Consider the following 14,917-nt stretch of genomic DNA (forward strand, 5'->3'; position numbering starts at 1 on the left):
GTAACGTAACAATGGCAAAAGTTTATATAAAATTGTCCGCATTTTAGGAATTTCTTTGTCAAAAGGTTTTTGTGGTATATTGTAGACCTTTCATTTTACAAGACTACTAGGGATTTAAAAGAGTATTAAAGCAGAAAGAGAATGTCTAATGTGAAGTCTACGATATGGGCAAAAATTTATTGGCCTAGGTAGGGGTTTAATTTAAATTTCTGCTAAACAAAGTTGTTTGAAAACTGCAATGGAAAGCTAATTAAATAATTAAAAGATGAAGTCGACATTTTAACAACAGAAATTAGAAGAAAAAATATAAAAAAACAATTTCAAGATGCAAGTAAAAAGAATTTTTTTAAAAACACAATAGTAAATAAATTAAAGAAAAACAACCTTGTTTTTTAATACTTATATTGCCTAAAAAACAACACAATTTCTTTGGGGTGGATAATTACATTTTCATACATTTAAAGAAAAAATAACTGAACCAACTCATACTTTTGTTGGGTTCTTTTTATTACTATATAGTTACTAGTTTTCTCCGATTTTATGTATGGCCAGATTTTATATATTTTTCTTAATTGTTTTGATTAGTAATTTTAATAATTCTAACTGTTTTTGGTTACTCTATTTTTTAACTTTTTATTAGTTATTTTACTGAAAAATTGTTTTGCAATAACATTTTTTATACGTTAAGGTTTTACAGTATTATGCTTTGTTAATAATTTATAAAATACAGCTTAAGCGCGTTCATTAAGTTTGCATGATTACTGTCTGTTCTGTAAATACCAATAAATTTATTGCATTTTCATTATACGTTATTTTAAAAGAAAGAAATATTTGCAGTGCATTAGTTGTTTAAATAGTATTAACCTAACTTTTTAACTTAATAATACCTAAATTGGCAACATTAGCGTTAAATTTTTGATTAACAATACATATTTTAAAAAATAAAACAATTTTTGTTGTTAAACATTAATTGCTATTTAAACAAGAGTTAAAAATGAAGGTAGTGTTAAAGAAGTATATTTGTTAATTTTTTGATAAAATAAAAGATTTAAAGCAAAATTTTGAATTTCTGGTAACTGGAGAAAAATAAAATACGTTTCTATGGCGCAATTTTCGCTGTTGCTATAAAAAAAACTTTTGTTAAGTAGGGAATTTCCCTACGCTATTGTACGTTAATAAACTGACCAATTTTAGTATTTGTTTATTTTGATATATAAGTAAATTAAACTTGTATATATATATATTAAAAATGTTCCAATAGACCAATGCAAAAAAAGCAATACTTCCAAAGAAATTGTGATTGTGAAGATGGTACTTCGCTTTTTAATAAACTTAAGTAAGCGTTTTTTAATATATTATTTTTTACATGTTTAACAGGTTGTAACTAAATTTGACTCTAAACTTATTAGTGGCAACGTGATGTTGTGGTTTAAATACTTGCTACTGTGGCATGAGTTTGTTAGTAAGATTTTGCCGCTTTTATGTTGTAACTTTTTTATATTTAAGTTTGTCGCACAATAATAAAAGTAAATAAAAAGATATACAATAAATATTACATTAATGCAACAGAAAAAAAATAAAAAATCTGTTTTATACTTCTACTAAACTTAATATTAATCGCCATGTTAATTATTTAAAAATATGCTCAATAATATTGAAAAAATTGTTAAAGTTAACTGGGTACTGGGATAGGGTAACTAATGTTACGTTAATACGGGCTGTAAAGTCAGCCTTTCCACAATAAAGATATACAAAAAATATTTTTTAGTTTACATTCTCAAACGTAAGTTTACATCCTAAGCCTAGGGTAACTTCAGTTAATAGTCATTCATTTTTTAATTTTTTAGAGATATAAAACAAAGTGTTTTTTTTTAATTTTTTGTTTTATTAAATTGTTTTTAGACCTTCACAAATTAGAAAGCATGCATTGAATCCAGGTAAACTAAAAAAATAATATTTTGGTACAGTAATTTAAAACTGGTATGGTAAACCAAAATACGGAAATAAATAAATATGTACATATGAAATTTTGTTAATAAGTAAGGTTGGTATTTAAATGTTAATGCTTAATAATCACAATTATTGTGTATGTCGAAAAAAGCAACATACATCAATAAGTGCACATTCAACCTTTTAATAAATTTTATTTATGCTTCTGTTTACATTAACTCTCTTTATTAACTAGGTTGCTAAGTAATTATTGAGATTTAACATTTTAGAATCACTAACGAACCAACTCACTAAACAGTATGTTAATCTTTAAAAAAAAATTATTGTTAAGTCACCTATTTTGATCAATTTAATTAAATCAATTCAAATTTTAAAAGTTTTAAAAAAAGAAAATGCTCTACAAGGCTCACCAAGTCGAATTAATAATAAGGATAGTTTGTTCTGGTATTATAGCTTTGTTCTGATGCTGAAACCTACTACTATAAATTTAAAAAAAAATTGTACTTGTGTTAAAAGTTTTTTTTAATTTTTTTTCAAATTTCTGTGCAGTCACTTGGAATCTGGAAACCAACTTGTTTAAGCCAAACACTGTCTAATGGAAATAAAAAAGAAAAAGAAACCGATGTAAAAAATACAAACTAGTACCTTATTTTAGTCTCAAACGATTTTTTAAAAAATGTCCTTTTCTCTTAAAAAATTATTGTTTAAATATATTACTCATATATATTTAGTTAATTTATAACTTTATATATATATTTATTTTATATTAATGTTAATTTAAATAAAATATAACTGCATATGTTTGTTAAAAAACTGTAATTTTAAGATAATATATAAACACATGCGCTCAACATTGAACAAAATCACACCCGGAAATTTTTCTCCACTTATGCAAAAAGTGCTAGCCCTGGAGATTAATACTGAAACTAGACTGCATGGAGTTGTTAACCTTATATATGACAAGGCATGAATTTAATAAATTGATTATGCAAATAAGACATTAATTTTTTTTTTTTATGTATCTTTATCCTTGATGTGGGAAAGTCAAATGCGTGACTTACATAGAGTAACATCAGTTACTCCGACCCAGTCTCGAGTTGCCTGTGGCAGTTTGGGATATTATAGATTATAATTGCCCAGTAATTATACTGCTGATTAAGTGCGGCTCAGCAGGAGCCCAAACCGTTTATAGCGCCTTACTCAAGGGCGCTACAGCACGAGATCAGTGGGGATTGAACCTCTGACCTCATGTGTGGTGTAGCAAGTCTTTTTTTAAAAAATTTTTAAAAGACTTTTTATTTAACAACTTGTATCCATTTTAGGCAGTTCGAGAACCTTTTTATTGTGAAGCTTATGCAAACATGTGCAGGGTCATGAGTATACTTAAGGTTGTTGATAAAACCAGTGTAGAATTTCGCAAAGTTTTGCTTTCAAAATGTCAGCATGAGTTCGAAAAGGTAAAAATGTTTAAAGGTCAACCAGATGTATTGTTTTTAACTTGGATCAATTGACGAAAATGATAAATCTTTTATTTTTTAAACACTCTTATACACGGTTTTTAACTTAGTCAAGATTGATTTAAAAATTAAAAACACTTTGCAAAGCGAAAAGAAAAAATAAATTTTAATTAAAGAAATAAGGAACTTATTTATTAAACAACATAGTTTTTAAATTATTGTAATACAGAATGAAGAATTGCAATGCTCGGCTGGCAATATTAGCTTTATTAGTGAATTATTTAAGTTAACAATGCTTTCAGAAGAAATTATGCATAACTGTGTTATGTTCTTGTTTTGTTGTAAAAATGAAGATTCCCTTAAAAAATTGTGTCTTCTTTTGACATTAATCGGATTTTTCTTAAATCTCTAGAGTAAAATGGACCAATATTTTATTCAAATGGAAAAAATGGTAAGAGAAAGAAAAATTTCTTCTCGAGTCAAATTTTTAATTCTGGATGTTATTGATTTAAGAGCTGTAAGTGGTTTATAAACTATTTTAAAAACTTTTTAAAAGTACTATATACTAAACAATACAGTCATCTTGTTGTAAATTTATTGTACTGCAGTATTTTTTGATTTAGAATAGTTGGGTTCAAAAAGCATGGGGTTTAAAAAAGTATTTAAAACCAAAGACTATTCAACAAGTCCATGAAGATTTTGAAAAAGAAAAAAGGGAAAATGCACTTGCTCCAATTGATGTAAAGATTTACATAACACCATTGCACATTTGACCTAATAAACATTTGGCCGGAAAATTATTAAACATTACCTAGATTTAAAATAACATATAATTTTCAATAGATTGTTTAATGAATGTCTTAATATTTTTAGGAATGTTGGGTGACATTTGAACGGTATTCAACACTATAAACTCAATTTCGAAATCTTGAAATCTGTGTAGAATTATTGAACAAGGCAAATTATAATTTTGTTTTTACATTCTTGCTTGCCCATTAAAATACTTGGCAAATATGTTCAGGCGTCGAACAGTTTTTTAAAATATAATATTTTCTAGTTAAAGATAAGGCTAAAATTTTGCATTTTGTTTATTTTTTTTAATCTTTAATTTAAAAACAAAATATCTTTAATATTTTAAAACGATATGAAATATATTTAAGTTTATTTGCCAAATGTTCATGGGTAAAATTTGGTATGTTTAAATGTTTAAAATAACATTTTCTATTTATTATTAATAAATAGTTTTACTTTAAAAAAAACTTTAAAATTTAATGTGATAAAATTTTTAAGAATAGTTTTTATTTTAAAATTTTGTTTTCAGAAAAGTGGAAGTGTTGTAAAAGAAAATTCAATTCTTACAACAAAATGTGAAACCCTCGAGTTGGATTTGGTTTTGAAAGAAAGAGTAAGTAACTAACTGGTATTGTTTTTTGTCATTTTAATTGTTTAATTAATGTAACCAATAGAAAAGTTTATTGTATTAAACATTACAAGAATTAAAAAATGTGTTAAAGCATAACTCCGCTCTACAAACTAAAAATGAAAACCTTGAATTTAATTTGAATTTTAAAGACAAGGTAATAACTAAGAATTAATGTTATTATTTCTTAAAAAAACACTTTTATAAATATTTAAAGTTTTTAGGCATAACTAAATTTATTTAGGAACTGAAAGATGTGTTAGAGCATAATTTGGGTCTACAAACTAAAATTAAAAATCATGAGTTAGATTTGGGGTTAAAAGAAAAGGTAAATAATATGCTCTTTTGTATAATGTTTTTTTTAACATTAAATTTTATTTTTATTACTTAAAAAAGGAAATATTTGTAGAATGTATCAAGTTCTTTTTTAGAAACTGAAGGATTTGCTAATGCAAATGTCATCTTTGCAAACTATAAATGAAAACTTTGAAGTCGACCTCGATTTAAAAGAAAAGGTAAAAAAACTAACCATTATGTGTTTTCTTAAAGATTAATTTTAAATGTTTTCCGCTGCAGAAAATTAAAGATTTAACAGAAAGACTCACTAGGCTAAAAGAGAAAAACAACTTAATGAAGGTACTGAACTATTTTTTTACTGTTAATTATTTAATATTAAACAAATATATTTATTTAGGAAAAACCAGTAACATTTTATGACCCAAAAGCAATTTTATGTGTATCTAGTGATGAAGGTTTTTTAGGAAGTGGTTCATATGGATGTGTTCGTCTTGCTTTTAATAAAGCATGGGGCGCTGTTGCTGTAAAGTGTTTTCAAACAACTGGATCTAAATTACAGATAGACAAAATCAAAGAAGAGTTAGTACATTTAAAAAAAAATTTTAACCAAAATTCGTTTTAGTACTATTTTTAATTGTAACTAATTTGTTATCAGTAGTCAGAAGATTAAAACTTATTCAAATGTTTATTAAAAATATATAGCATCCAAAATGAATGTCAGATGTTACAACTATCAACTCATATCAATGTTGTAAGAGTGATTGGTTATACAACATGGCCAAGATCAGCAGGAATTATTATGGAGTACATGATTGGGGGTGATCTAAAAACCCTTCTTTTACATCAAAAAGATAAAGTTAAAACAATACCCCCAGTTATTAGATTAAAATTTGTGTCTGAAATATCCAATGGAATGGCATATATGCACAATATCTCTTCTCTTCAAAGAATTACCCATGGTGACTTAAAAGTTGATAACATTCTTTTAACCGCTGATTTAACATGTAAAATCTCAGATTTTGGGGGAGCTCATTTTGCCAAATGCACTGAAGATTCTACTTCAACTGCAAATCAGTATACAAATACACATACTCGAATATATTTAGCTCCTGAAGCTTTGCAAAATCCCCATTTAAAAGATCGCAAATCTATGGATGTCTTTAGCTTTTCAATGATGGTGTACATGATATTAACTCGTGAAACTCCTTATAAAGGAATAACAAGTGACAATTATATAGAAGGTATTAAAAGAGAAATAAGGCCTGACTTAAAACAAATACAAACCCTAAAAGATACATTAAGACCCAGTGATAAGGAGATTATTAATCTACTTCAAAAGGAGATGGAAAGTTGTTGGAAGCATGCACAAAATGAACGACCAAATGTTATTGATGTAAGAAATCGCCTGCGAAGAAAGGTTTCTGAAATTGAAGTATGGGTTATTCAAGAGTATATTTGTAAAATAGTTAGAAAACTGGAACTTAAAAATGTTTGCCATGATTCTTTTAATTGTCAACCAATTGAAAAATTGCTCCCTCCACACTTTAAATTTATGGAATAATTTGTCTACCTTTAGAAAATACCAAGGGTTAATTAAACCTTGTTTATACACCTTTAACTTGTAATCCAACAAAAATATATACTATAAAATTTATTTTTGTAGTGCTAATTTATTGATACTAAACTAAAAAAAATAACTTAAAAAAATCTCAATTTAAAAGTCTGGCTATCACTGCATAACTATACTTTTGTGATGTTAAATAACATTATATTAGCTTGATGATAGATTTATTAAAATAAGATTAACTATTTTAATAAAGTCCAAATTAAAAAGTATATCTAGCTTTACTCTTGTTCAGTATAAAAAAAGTTTTGGTGTTATGAATTTTAAAATCGTTTATAGAAGAATCAGAACTTAACCCATAATTTATTTGATTGTCTGTAGATTGAGAATTTTTTGCACCATAGTTTTAATTTACAGAATAATTTAAGTTACGTTTTGTGTTTTTTAAAACCAAATCATTAAACTTGTTATTACAGAATGTACTGCTTTTAAGATTTTTACCCAAGATCATGATTTAAAATGTGATTTTTTATTTTTTAGCACTTTATTTATGTTTTTTTATTTGTACTTTTATCAAGTTTTTAATTGCACTATGCATCTGTTTTACTCAGGCCTATGATAATAATATATATATATATATATATATGTTTTAACAAAATTATTTTTTATTTTTGTGTTCTTTTGTATATGTAGATTGTAATAAAAAAAATTCTGCAATTTAACTTTAATTTGAAATTAAGTTGCCTTTGTGTGTACTTATTTGTGCCGTTGTGTGTACTTGTTTGTGCTCTTGAGTGTACTTATTTGTTGTTGTTTTTATGATTGCGAGTTATTTTAATAGAAACAAATGTGTAAAATTAAGATTTTAAGACTTTGCTAATTGATAAAAAAAAATTTCAACCGGTCAAGTTGTAGCCTGGTAAAATATATTTTTATTTAATAGCATCACTGCCATTTTGCTGGAATTTTTTTAAAAAAAAGTACCAAAAATTACGTTATCTCAAAGCCACCTACTTTTTTGCAATCTTCTTTTAAAATACTTTAATGCGTTCAAATTGACATTCATATTGTGTTAAAAGTGTTTACTTATAAGAAAGTGTTTACCTTGGATGCTCACGTTTTACGTTTGTTATTGTTTTTGTAATGATAGATTTTAACAAGCAGACTAGGTAAATGTTAAGTTTTACTTACATTTTTGTAGTAAAAACATAAAAATAAAAGCGTTTAAAGTTTAGAATCATGAGCAAATTTAATACATTTATTTTGTGATAAAAATCGTTGCCAGTCGATCTGTCCTGTACTCGATCTGTTCTGTAGCTTAGGCTGTCAAGTCGATAGATGCGCACGTGGGCGTGGCGATTTGTACTAAGTACAATGGGTTTAACAACTTTAATGTTATTGTAAAAATAGTTTAAATCTAGCAATGAAACGTTGAAAAGACAGTTGTTTGCTCCGTACGTTTAAAATGCATGTTTCAGTACTACTATTACCACTAAATTAAAATAATAAATAAACATAAGTCTCGTTTTGTGTAAAACTAATTTTTTTGTTTTGTTAATATCTTTATCCTCGATGTGGAAAAGTCGAATGCGCCACTTAAACATAGAGTAGCATCAGTTACTCCGACCCTGTCTCGAGTTGCCTGTGGCAGTTTGGAATATTATATAGAAACCGGCAGCGTGGTGTAGTGGTAAGAACACTTGCTACACCACACATGGGGTCATGGGTTCAATTCCCACTGATCTCATACTGTAGCGCACTTGAGTAAGGCGCTATAAACGGTATGAACTCCTGCTGAGCCAGCACTTGATCAGCAATATAATTACCGGGCAATTATAATCTATAATATCCCAAACTGCCACAGGCAACTCGAGACTGGGTCGGAGTAACTGATGTTACTCTATGTTTAAGTCGCGCATTCAACTTTCCCACATCGAGGATAAAAATATATACAAAAAAAAAAAAAAAAAAATTATAATTGCCCGATAATTATACTGCTGATTAAGAGCTGGCTCAGCAGGAGTTTATACCATTTATAGCGCCTCAATTTAGGGCGCTACAGCAGTAGATTAGTGGGGATTAAACCCACGACTGTATGGGTGGTGTGGCAAGTGTTCTTACAACTACACCACGCTGTCAATGTTTTGTGTAGTCACACTTTATTTTAACTAGTTTATAAGCAAGATTAAACCATAACCAGATAAGTAGCATGTGGGTATGTCCTTTTTTTAAATAAAAATCAAATGAACAACATTTACTCATTTGACAGTTTAACCTAATCAACAAAATATGCCTGAAAACTAAAATTATAAAAAGATCATTTAACTGAAATTTAGATTAACATTTTTTTAAAACTTGGCATTTTCTAGTAGAGGATTAGGATAAGGCACACTGGTATTGACGGTTAAATAACGTTTAAATGCATAGGATTTTGGTCAAATTTAATAAGACCAGAATGCTAAAACCGACAGCGTGGTGTCATGGTAAGAACACTTGCTACACCACTATGAGGTCTTGGGTTCAACACCCTACTGGTCTCATGCTGTAGCGCCCTAGAGTAAGGGGCTATAAACAGTATGAACTCCTGCTAAGCAAGCATTTAATTAGCAGCATAACTACTGGGCAATTATAATCTATGATATCCCAAACTGATAAAAGGCATCTCGAGACTCGGTCGGAGTAACATAATGTTACTCTATGTTTAGGTCGCGTATCCACAACAAGGATAAAGATATACAAAAAAAACAAAGTGTTCCCTGTTTTTTAGTTGACTTTTTTGATTAATTTAATATATTTTCTAATAACATTAAATTACTTACCTTGTGTTTAGGAAACCTAAATTATCTTGGTTTTATTGGAGATTAAGTTAACTCGACTTTAAAAACTTAAACTTAACTTGTTTTTAATATTGGGGTTGATAAATAGCAATACTTGAAAAAATTTTTCTCTTTGAAAAAACGAGATTGTCATCCATAAAGTTGGTCTGACTGTTAAAGTACAATGATGGAAGTTGACAATCCTACACATGATATTCCATTAGAGTCAAATAATGTTATTTCTTTAAGAACAGCGACATATCGAGGTAAAAAATTTGTTCTTTATTAGTCGAAACATTTTGTATGTTGTAAAAATATTTGTTTATTTAAAATTACAAAAGAACGATTTTATTTATTACACTTTTATAATTTTTTCTATTGGTATATACCTTCTAAAATTTAAATCCATTTTAATGTTAATAAAACTAATTACTTTAAAAGACTTAATTTTATATTTCTAGATGTAAGCCAAGATAATGCATGTTCATTTCATGCTCAATTTCCAAAGGTTATCAGGCCAACCCCTGAAGGTTAATACTTGTTTAAATCTTGATTCATTTTTAAAAACATTCTCTTGTTGATCATTCATCTTTTAATGACTAATTTGGCTTTTTAAAAATTTTTTAAAACTTTAAAATATTGCCTTTACAGAAATTTATATTCGGCCACTTGAACTAAAAAACGATCCAATTTGGAAAACTTTTATTAGTAAGAATAAAAATGTAAACATCAAAACTAGTAATGCAAAACACTTTCCAAATCTAAGTTCTTTATAACAGATTTTATATATTATAAAAGTGAAAAAAGTACATTAAAAAGTACAATAGTTATTTAAGTTGAATACTATTTAATTCCTATAGCTATAACAAATTATGTTTAGATAATAATTAAGTTGTGTCTGCATTTTCTGATTACAATCATTTTACAAAATTGGACTCAAATCATCTTAAAGGCCACAATTGGTTAAATACTCAGGTGTGAACTAACATAAAAATAACACCTATAGTATTTAAAACCCCCTTTTCTCCATTTTTATGAGTAAATAATTTGTAATGGTTTTAACCACCGGCAGCGTGGTGTAGTGTATAAACAGTATAAACTCCTGCTGAACCAGCACTTAATCAGCAGCTTAATTATTGGTCAATTATAATCAATAATATCCCAAACTGCCGAAGGGAACTTAAGACTGGGTTGGGAGAGCAGTTGTTACTCTTTGTTCAGGTCTTAAAGTCAACCTTCATATATCGAGAAGAAAGATATAAAAAAAAATATTTTGTTTAAAGGTTGTAGACAATGGTTTATCTGCTTTGTGTGCAAAGTATCAGGTAAGTTTAATTATTAATATGTTATAATAATCTTTTGTAAATATAATCTTAATATCAAGATTTTTTCGTATTAGTAGTAAAGTATATTTAATTAAACATAAAATGTTTTGATTTTTATAAGATTTTAGCATTTTAGTATGTTTTTAAATGTTATCAGTTCTTGGCTTGCTTATATTTGAATACCTCGTTTTAATCCTAAATTTAATTTTTAACCAGGTTTTTAAATAAAATTGTAATAATTATGTTTAGGAAAAAGATTTTCATGTGCTGGAATCAAAATTTGCTACTGAATTGTTCGTTGAGGGAAAATTTGATCCATCACACAGGGTAAGTAAGATTTTAATTTTTTAAGAAATATGTTACACCATTGCGAAAACCATTTTAACCATGCTGTACTAAAACAAAATATTTTATTTTTTTATTTTTAAACCGTCTTAGTGATTAATTTAAAAACCAAAAATATTAAGACAATTGTTTTTTGTTTAGTTTGGCTGTTCTCTTGAACAGAAATTTGTGTCCATTATTAATGTTGGCAAACATTGGATTTTTTTGGTAAGTTTTTTTTTAATCTTGTTACTTTTTGATAACTTTTTATCTATTTAGTTTATTATTTTGGCCTTTACAACCTTTTTTAGGCTGTACAAAGTGATGAAACCAAGAAAAATAAAGGTGTATTTATGTATGACTCTGGTGGTTTGGAAGGGTCGTACATTCAGATAATTTGGAAAAATCTAAAGTAATTTTTAAATATTTTTATTATAATAGCATAGTGCAGTGTTTGTAAATAAAAGTCTCAAAAGAAAAAAAAGCAATAAAAAAGCATGAAGTAATTTTAGAAAACAATTCAAGAGATAAATTATTTCAAAAATTAAACATAAAATGGGCCACAGTATTAGCATCATGTTGTTTAAAAATTAAAATAAATAAGGTTTAAAAAAATATTATATACATATAGTTTTTTTCACAAATGTTACTTTGTAGATTGTGTTTTCCCAATTCCTTCTACTTTTACAACCCTTGGACACCAAGTCACGAGAAGCATCTTCTACAAATGGATAATTGTAACTGTGGGGTGCTTGCCCTTATAGTAAGATTTTCAGTGTTAATTTTTTTTTCAACAATATTCATTTTTTGTTTGTAATCACAGAGTTGGATAACTTTCTCTTTTAGATGTTGTTTAGCTCTAACATAATAATTTTTCATTTAAACAAGTCACTACGAATATGTAAAATTATAACTCTTGTTATTTCAGGCGGCGGAATATTTTTTTCGAGATTTACCAATATCCGAGGTAAATGTTGATGCAGAATCTTGTGCAAACTATAGAGATTACATCTACATTAACATAGTACAAAATAGCGGTAAGCAATAAATTTTATAAAATGTAATTTATTTAAAAAAAATATATAAATCACAAATAATAGTGACATAGCTTTAATATTTACTTTTTGGTATATATCTTTATTTAAGTTGTGGTGAAGTTGACTACCCGAAACTTAAAAACAACTGTTACCCCACCCAGTCTGGAGTTGCCTTTCATCAGTTTAGGATATTATTGGTTATAATTTCCCATTAATTAAGCTGCTGATTAAGTGCTGCCTCAGTAGAAGTTCATACTGTTTACAGCGCCTTACTCAAAAGCGCTACAGCATGAGAGCAGTGGGGATTGAACCTACAACCTCATGTAGTGTGAGAAGTGCTTTGACCACTACATCATGCCACCGAAATTTGTTTTGGACACTCAATACAAGCCATAATATTTCAAAGTATAGCAAATGATTTTTGATAATATTGACAAATAGTCACTACCAATAATATTTTTAAGTGCTAAGAAGGTATAAAACCTTCTAACTTGTTTTTAACAGATGGAAATGCTTTTTTTTTATTTGCGTATTGGAAGGATAATTATGAAGCTTTACTTAAAAATATACCTGAATGTACATTGTGCTGCAGAAAGATACAACTTGCCTTTTACTCCAGGAATCTGCCACCATTTCATTACTCGAACCAGTCTGGTTTGACTATAAACGAAGAATATATTTAAACTTTCAAAATAATAGTTAAGATAGCCCAAGAAAATGTTTTCTGGTCCATATTTGGTGTGCTAATTTTTCTTAGTGATAACACAGACTGGAGCTTTTTTGTAAATGGTTGGTTTGTAAAACCAATTTTGTGAATAATTTGTGTGTTTGGCCTTGGTTGTTTTTTTACGTATTAGAAAATTTTGCACTACCGTTTTGTTCCAAACTGTAATTTTTTCATTGCTATGAATGCTGTTTTTTTACTTTTTTAAGTTCCTCGTGTAAAATAATATGTGCCTTTTTTTATTAAATTTATAGGTTTGTTCAAGTTTTTACTATTTGCCCTACTCATTATCCATTATGTTCCAATTTGCCTTTAAAAATTATGCATATATTAGAAATATTAATTTCAAAATGTTTTTTTTTTGTTGACCAAATCGGGTTAATAGTAGTAAAAAAATCGCAAATTTGTTTTGACATGTGTTTTAATATCTAAATTATTGTAGTAAAGAAGTGTAAGCGAAATAGTTAAAAAATTGAACCCTGTTGTTTAATATTAATTTTGCTTAAAATACCTTTAAAAATGAATGTGTTCCCTTTTTATATTTCTTCAAAATAAGTAATGTTGGTATGCCTGCATGTTTATGTTTGTGCCTATTTAAAAATATTATTTGTTATAAAATTGACAAATTTTTTTTCTTGACTTATACATTTTTTTTTCTTTATGATTCTATTCCTTGATTGCGGGAAAGAGCCTCTGTCCTGCTTTAACAAATAAACTTCCGTAACGTGATAGACTTGGTGAAAATAGCAGGACAGATCAAATTTTATACTTAAGGCAAAAGGCTTACGTAAACTTTCATATTTTATATTCTGTTATTTAATGCATGTAGCTTATTAAGCTAACCTTTTGTTAAAATTAAATTTAGCTATTTCACAATCGTGGGAATTTTTTTGTTATCGTTTCTTGATTTCATCAAAACCTAATATTAACTTCTATTTTTCTATGTCGTTTAATCTTAAACTTGTTTTTAAAATCTGTGGTTTGCTTTTGACATGTGATTCTATTCTTTGTTATTCTTTCTAAAACAGTTATCTTATGCCTTCCTACAAAGCAATTGTATTTTTGGATTTTGCTTCATCGTTAATGAATTTGGAACTTATTTTTGGTAAGAAATTGCCGTATAATATATTTATACAGTGAATTCACCTGCGTGATTATTTTAGAAAATTCTAACCAGCAGCCGAATAATCAGCTACTTAAGAAAAACAATTAACTGCAACTACGAATAATAAATAACTATCTTTAAACTTTATTTAAAAAAACTTCCGATTGGGTCGACAGAAACCGCTACGTGCACATATTTTTTTTTTTAAATAATTGTTAACTTTCTAAGATTTTTTTAAGTTGTAGGTAAAATCGGACTTTTAGCATATATTTATTTGTTTATGTAAACAATTAACAACACATTTATGAAAAAATCATATTCATAATTTTAAACATGATAAACATTTTAAATATTTATACATGATTTTACAATATTGTAATATTGTTACATCAATTTTTAAAAGTACCCAATAACACTTTTTAAGCTAATTACTTATAAAACCAAAATATGTCGTGACCTTACATTATTTAAGCATCTAAATATCACTATGTATTGGCGATTTTTTAAATTCGAATGCGCAATTTAAGACTAGTTAATTTAGGTTAGAGACTATTTTGTAAAATTGGCCTTTCAACATCTCGTTGAGGATTAATTTAATTACACGACGTAAAGACACAGAAAGCGCAATATTTAATAATAACTTATACAAGCCACGATGTAACTTGTAACATTAAAAATGCCACTTACTGCTGGTGTTATCAGTTGCGATACATATTAAATTAAGTGAGGATAAATTTATCAATTAAAGGCATTTAAACTATTTTCTAGCCCTGCGCTTTATTTTCGATCAGCTGGTTGATTACTGTGTTCCTGGCCAATCAGAAGGTCGGTTTCACAGAAAAGCCATGACGTCATTTCTTTCTTCTAATGCCTCCCATTTGTAAAAAGCAAGAACAGT

General features: G+C 27.5%; 3 protein-coding genes across 6 annotated transcripts; all 3 read left to right on the plus strand.

The window, feature by feature from the left end:
• The first annotated feature begins 1,194 nt into the window (after nucleotides 1-1,194).
• Nucleotides 1,195-4,292, plus strand: LOC145742768 (eukaryotic translation initiation factor 4 gamma 3-like). The gene is made up of 6 exons (XM_082560562.1): nucleotides 1,195-1,336; nucleotides 1,903-2,574; nucleotides 2,777-2,914; nucleotides 3,273-3,407; nucleotides 3,820-4,147; nucleotides 4,281-4,292. The coding sequence occupies exons 3-5, from the start codon at nucleotides 2,792-2,794 to the stop codon at nucleotides 3,937-3,939; spliced, it is 378 nt and encodes a 125-aa protein (XP_082416688.1). The 5' UTR covers nucleotides 1,195-1,336; nucleotides 1,903-2,574; nucleotides 2,777-2,791; the 3' UTR covers nucleotides 3,940-4,147; nucleotides 4,281-4,292.
• A 16-nt stretch (nucleotides 4,293-4,308) lies between these two features.
• On the plus strand, nucleotides 4,309-7,158 carry LOC145742767 (receptor-interacting serine/threonine-protein kinase 1-like). Its single transcript, XM_082560560.1, has 7 exons — nucleotides 4,309-4,364; nucleotides 4,729-4,812; nucleotides 5,072-5,155; nucleotides 5,259-5,342; nucleotides 5,404-5,463; nucleotides 5,522-5,703; nucleotides 5,827-7,158. The coding sequence occupies exons 4-7, from the start codon at nucleotides 5,277-5,279 to the stop codon at nucleotides 6,683-6,685; spliced, it is 1,167 nt and encodes a 388-aa protein (XP_082416686.1). The 5' UTR covers nucleotides 4,309-4,364; nucleotides 4,729-4,812; nucleotides 5,072-5,155; nucleotides 5,259-5,276; the 3' UTR covers nucleotides 6,686-7,158.
• A 2,364-nt stretch (nucleotides 7,159-9,522) lies between these two features.
• LOC145743125 (uncharacterized) lies at nucleotides 9,523-13,952 on the plus strand. Of its 4 annotated transcripts, XM_082561025.1 has the most exons (10): nucleotides 9,753-9,770; nucleotides 9,966-10,034; nucleotides 10,156-10,479; nucleotides 10,788-10,829; nucleotides 11,079-11,156; nucleotides 11,316-11,381; nucleotides 11,465-11,565; nucleotides 11,811-11,916; nucleotides 12,082-12,190; nucleotides 12,695-13,952. In XM_082561025.1, the coding sequence occupies exons 7-10, from the start codon at nucleotides 11,507-11,509 to the stop codon at nucleotides 12,871-12,873; spliced, it is 453 nt and encodes a 150-aa protein (XP_082417151.1). In that variant the 5' UTR covers nucleotides 9,753-9,770; nucleotides 9,966-10,034; nucleotides 10,156-10,479; nucleotides 10,788-10,829; nucleotides 11,079-11,156; nucleotides 11,316-11,381; nucleotides 11,465-11,506; the 3' UTR covers nucleotides 12,874-13,952. The 4 variants fall into 4 exon arrangements, with proteins under 4 accessions (XP_082417154.1, XP_082417153.1, XP_082417151.1 ...); XM_082561028.1 differs by lacking the exons at nucleotides 11,465-11,565; nucleotides 11,811-11,916; nucleotides 12,082-12,190; nucleotides 12,695-13,952 and having other exon boundaries at nucleotides 9,523-9,770; nucleotides 10,156-10,212; nucleotides 10,385-10,479; nucleotides 11,316-11,382; XM_082561026.1 differs by lacking the exons at nucleotides 9,753-9,770; nucleotides 9,966-10,034; nucleotides 10,156-10,479 and having other exon boundaries at nucleotides 10,691-10,829.
• The last annotated feature ends 965 nt before the right edge of the window (nucleotides 13,953-14,917 follow it).

The sequence above is a fragment of the Corella eumyota genome, chromosome 2 (genome assembly GCF_963082875.1).
Source record: "Corella eumyota chromosome 2, kaCorEumy4.1, whole genome shotgun sequence".
Lineage (NCBI taxonomy): Eukaryota > Metazoa > Chordata > Ascidiacea > Phlebobranchia > Corellidae > Corella > Corella eumyota.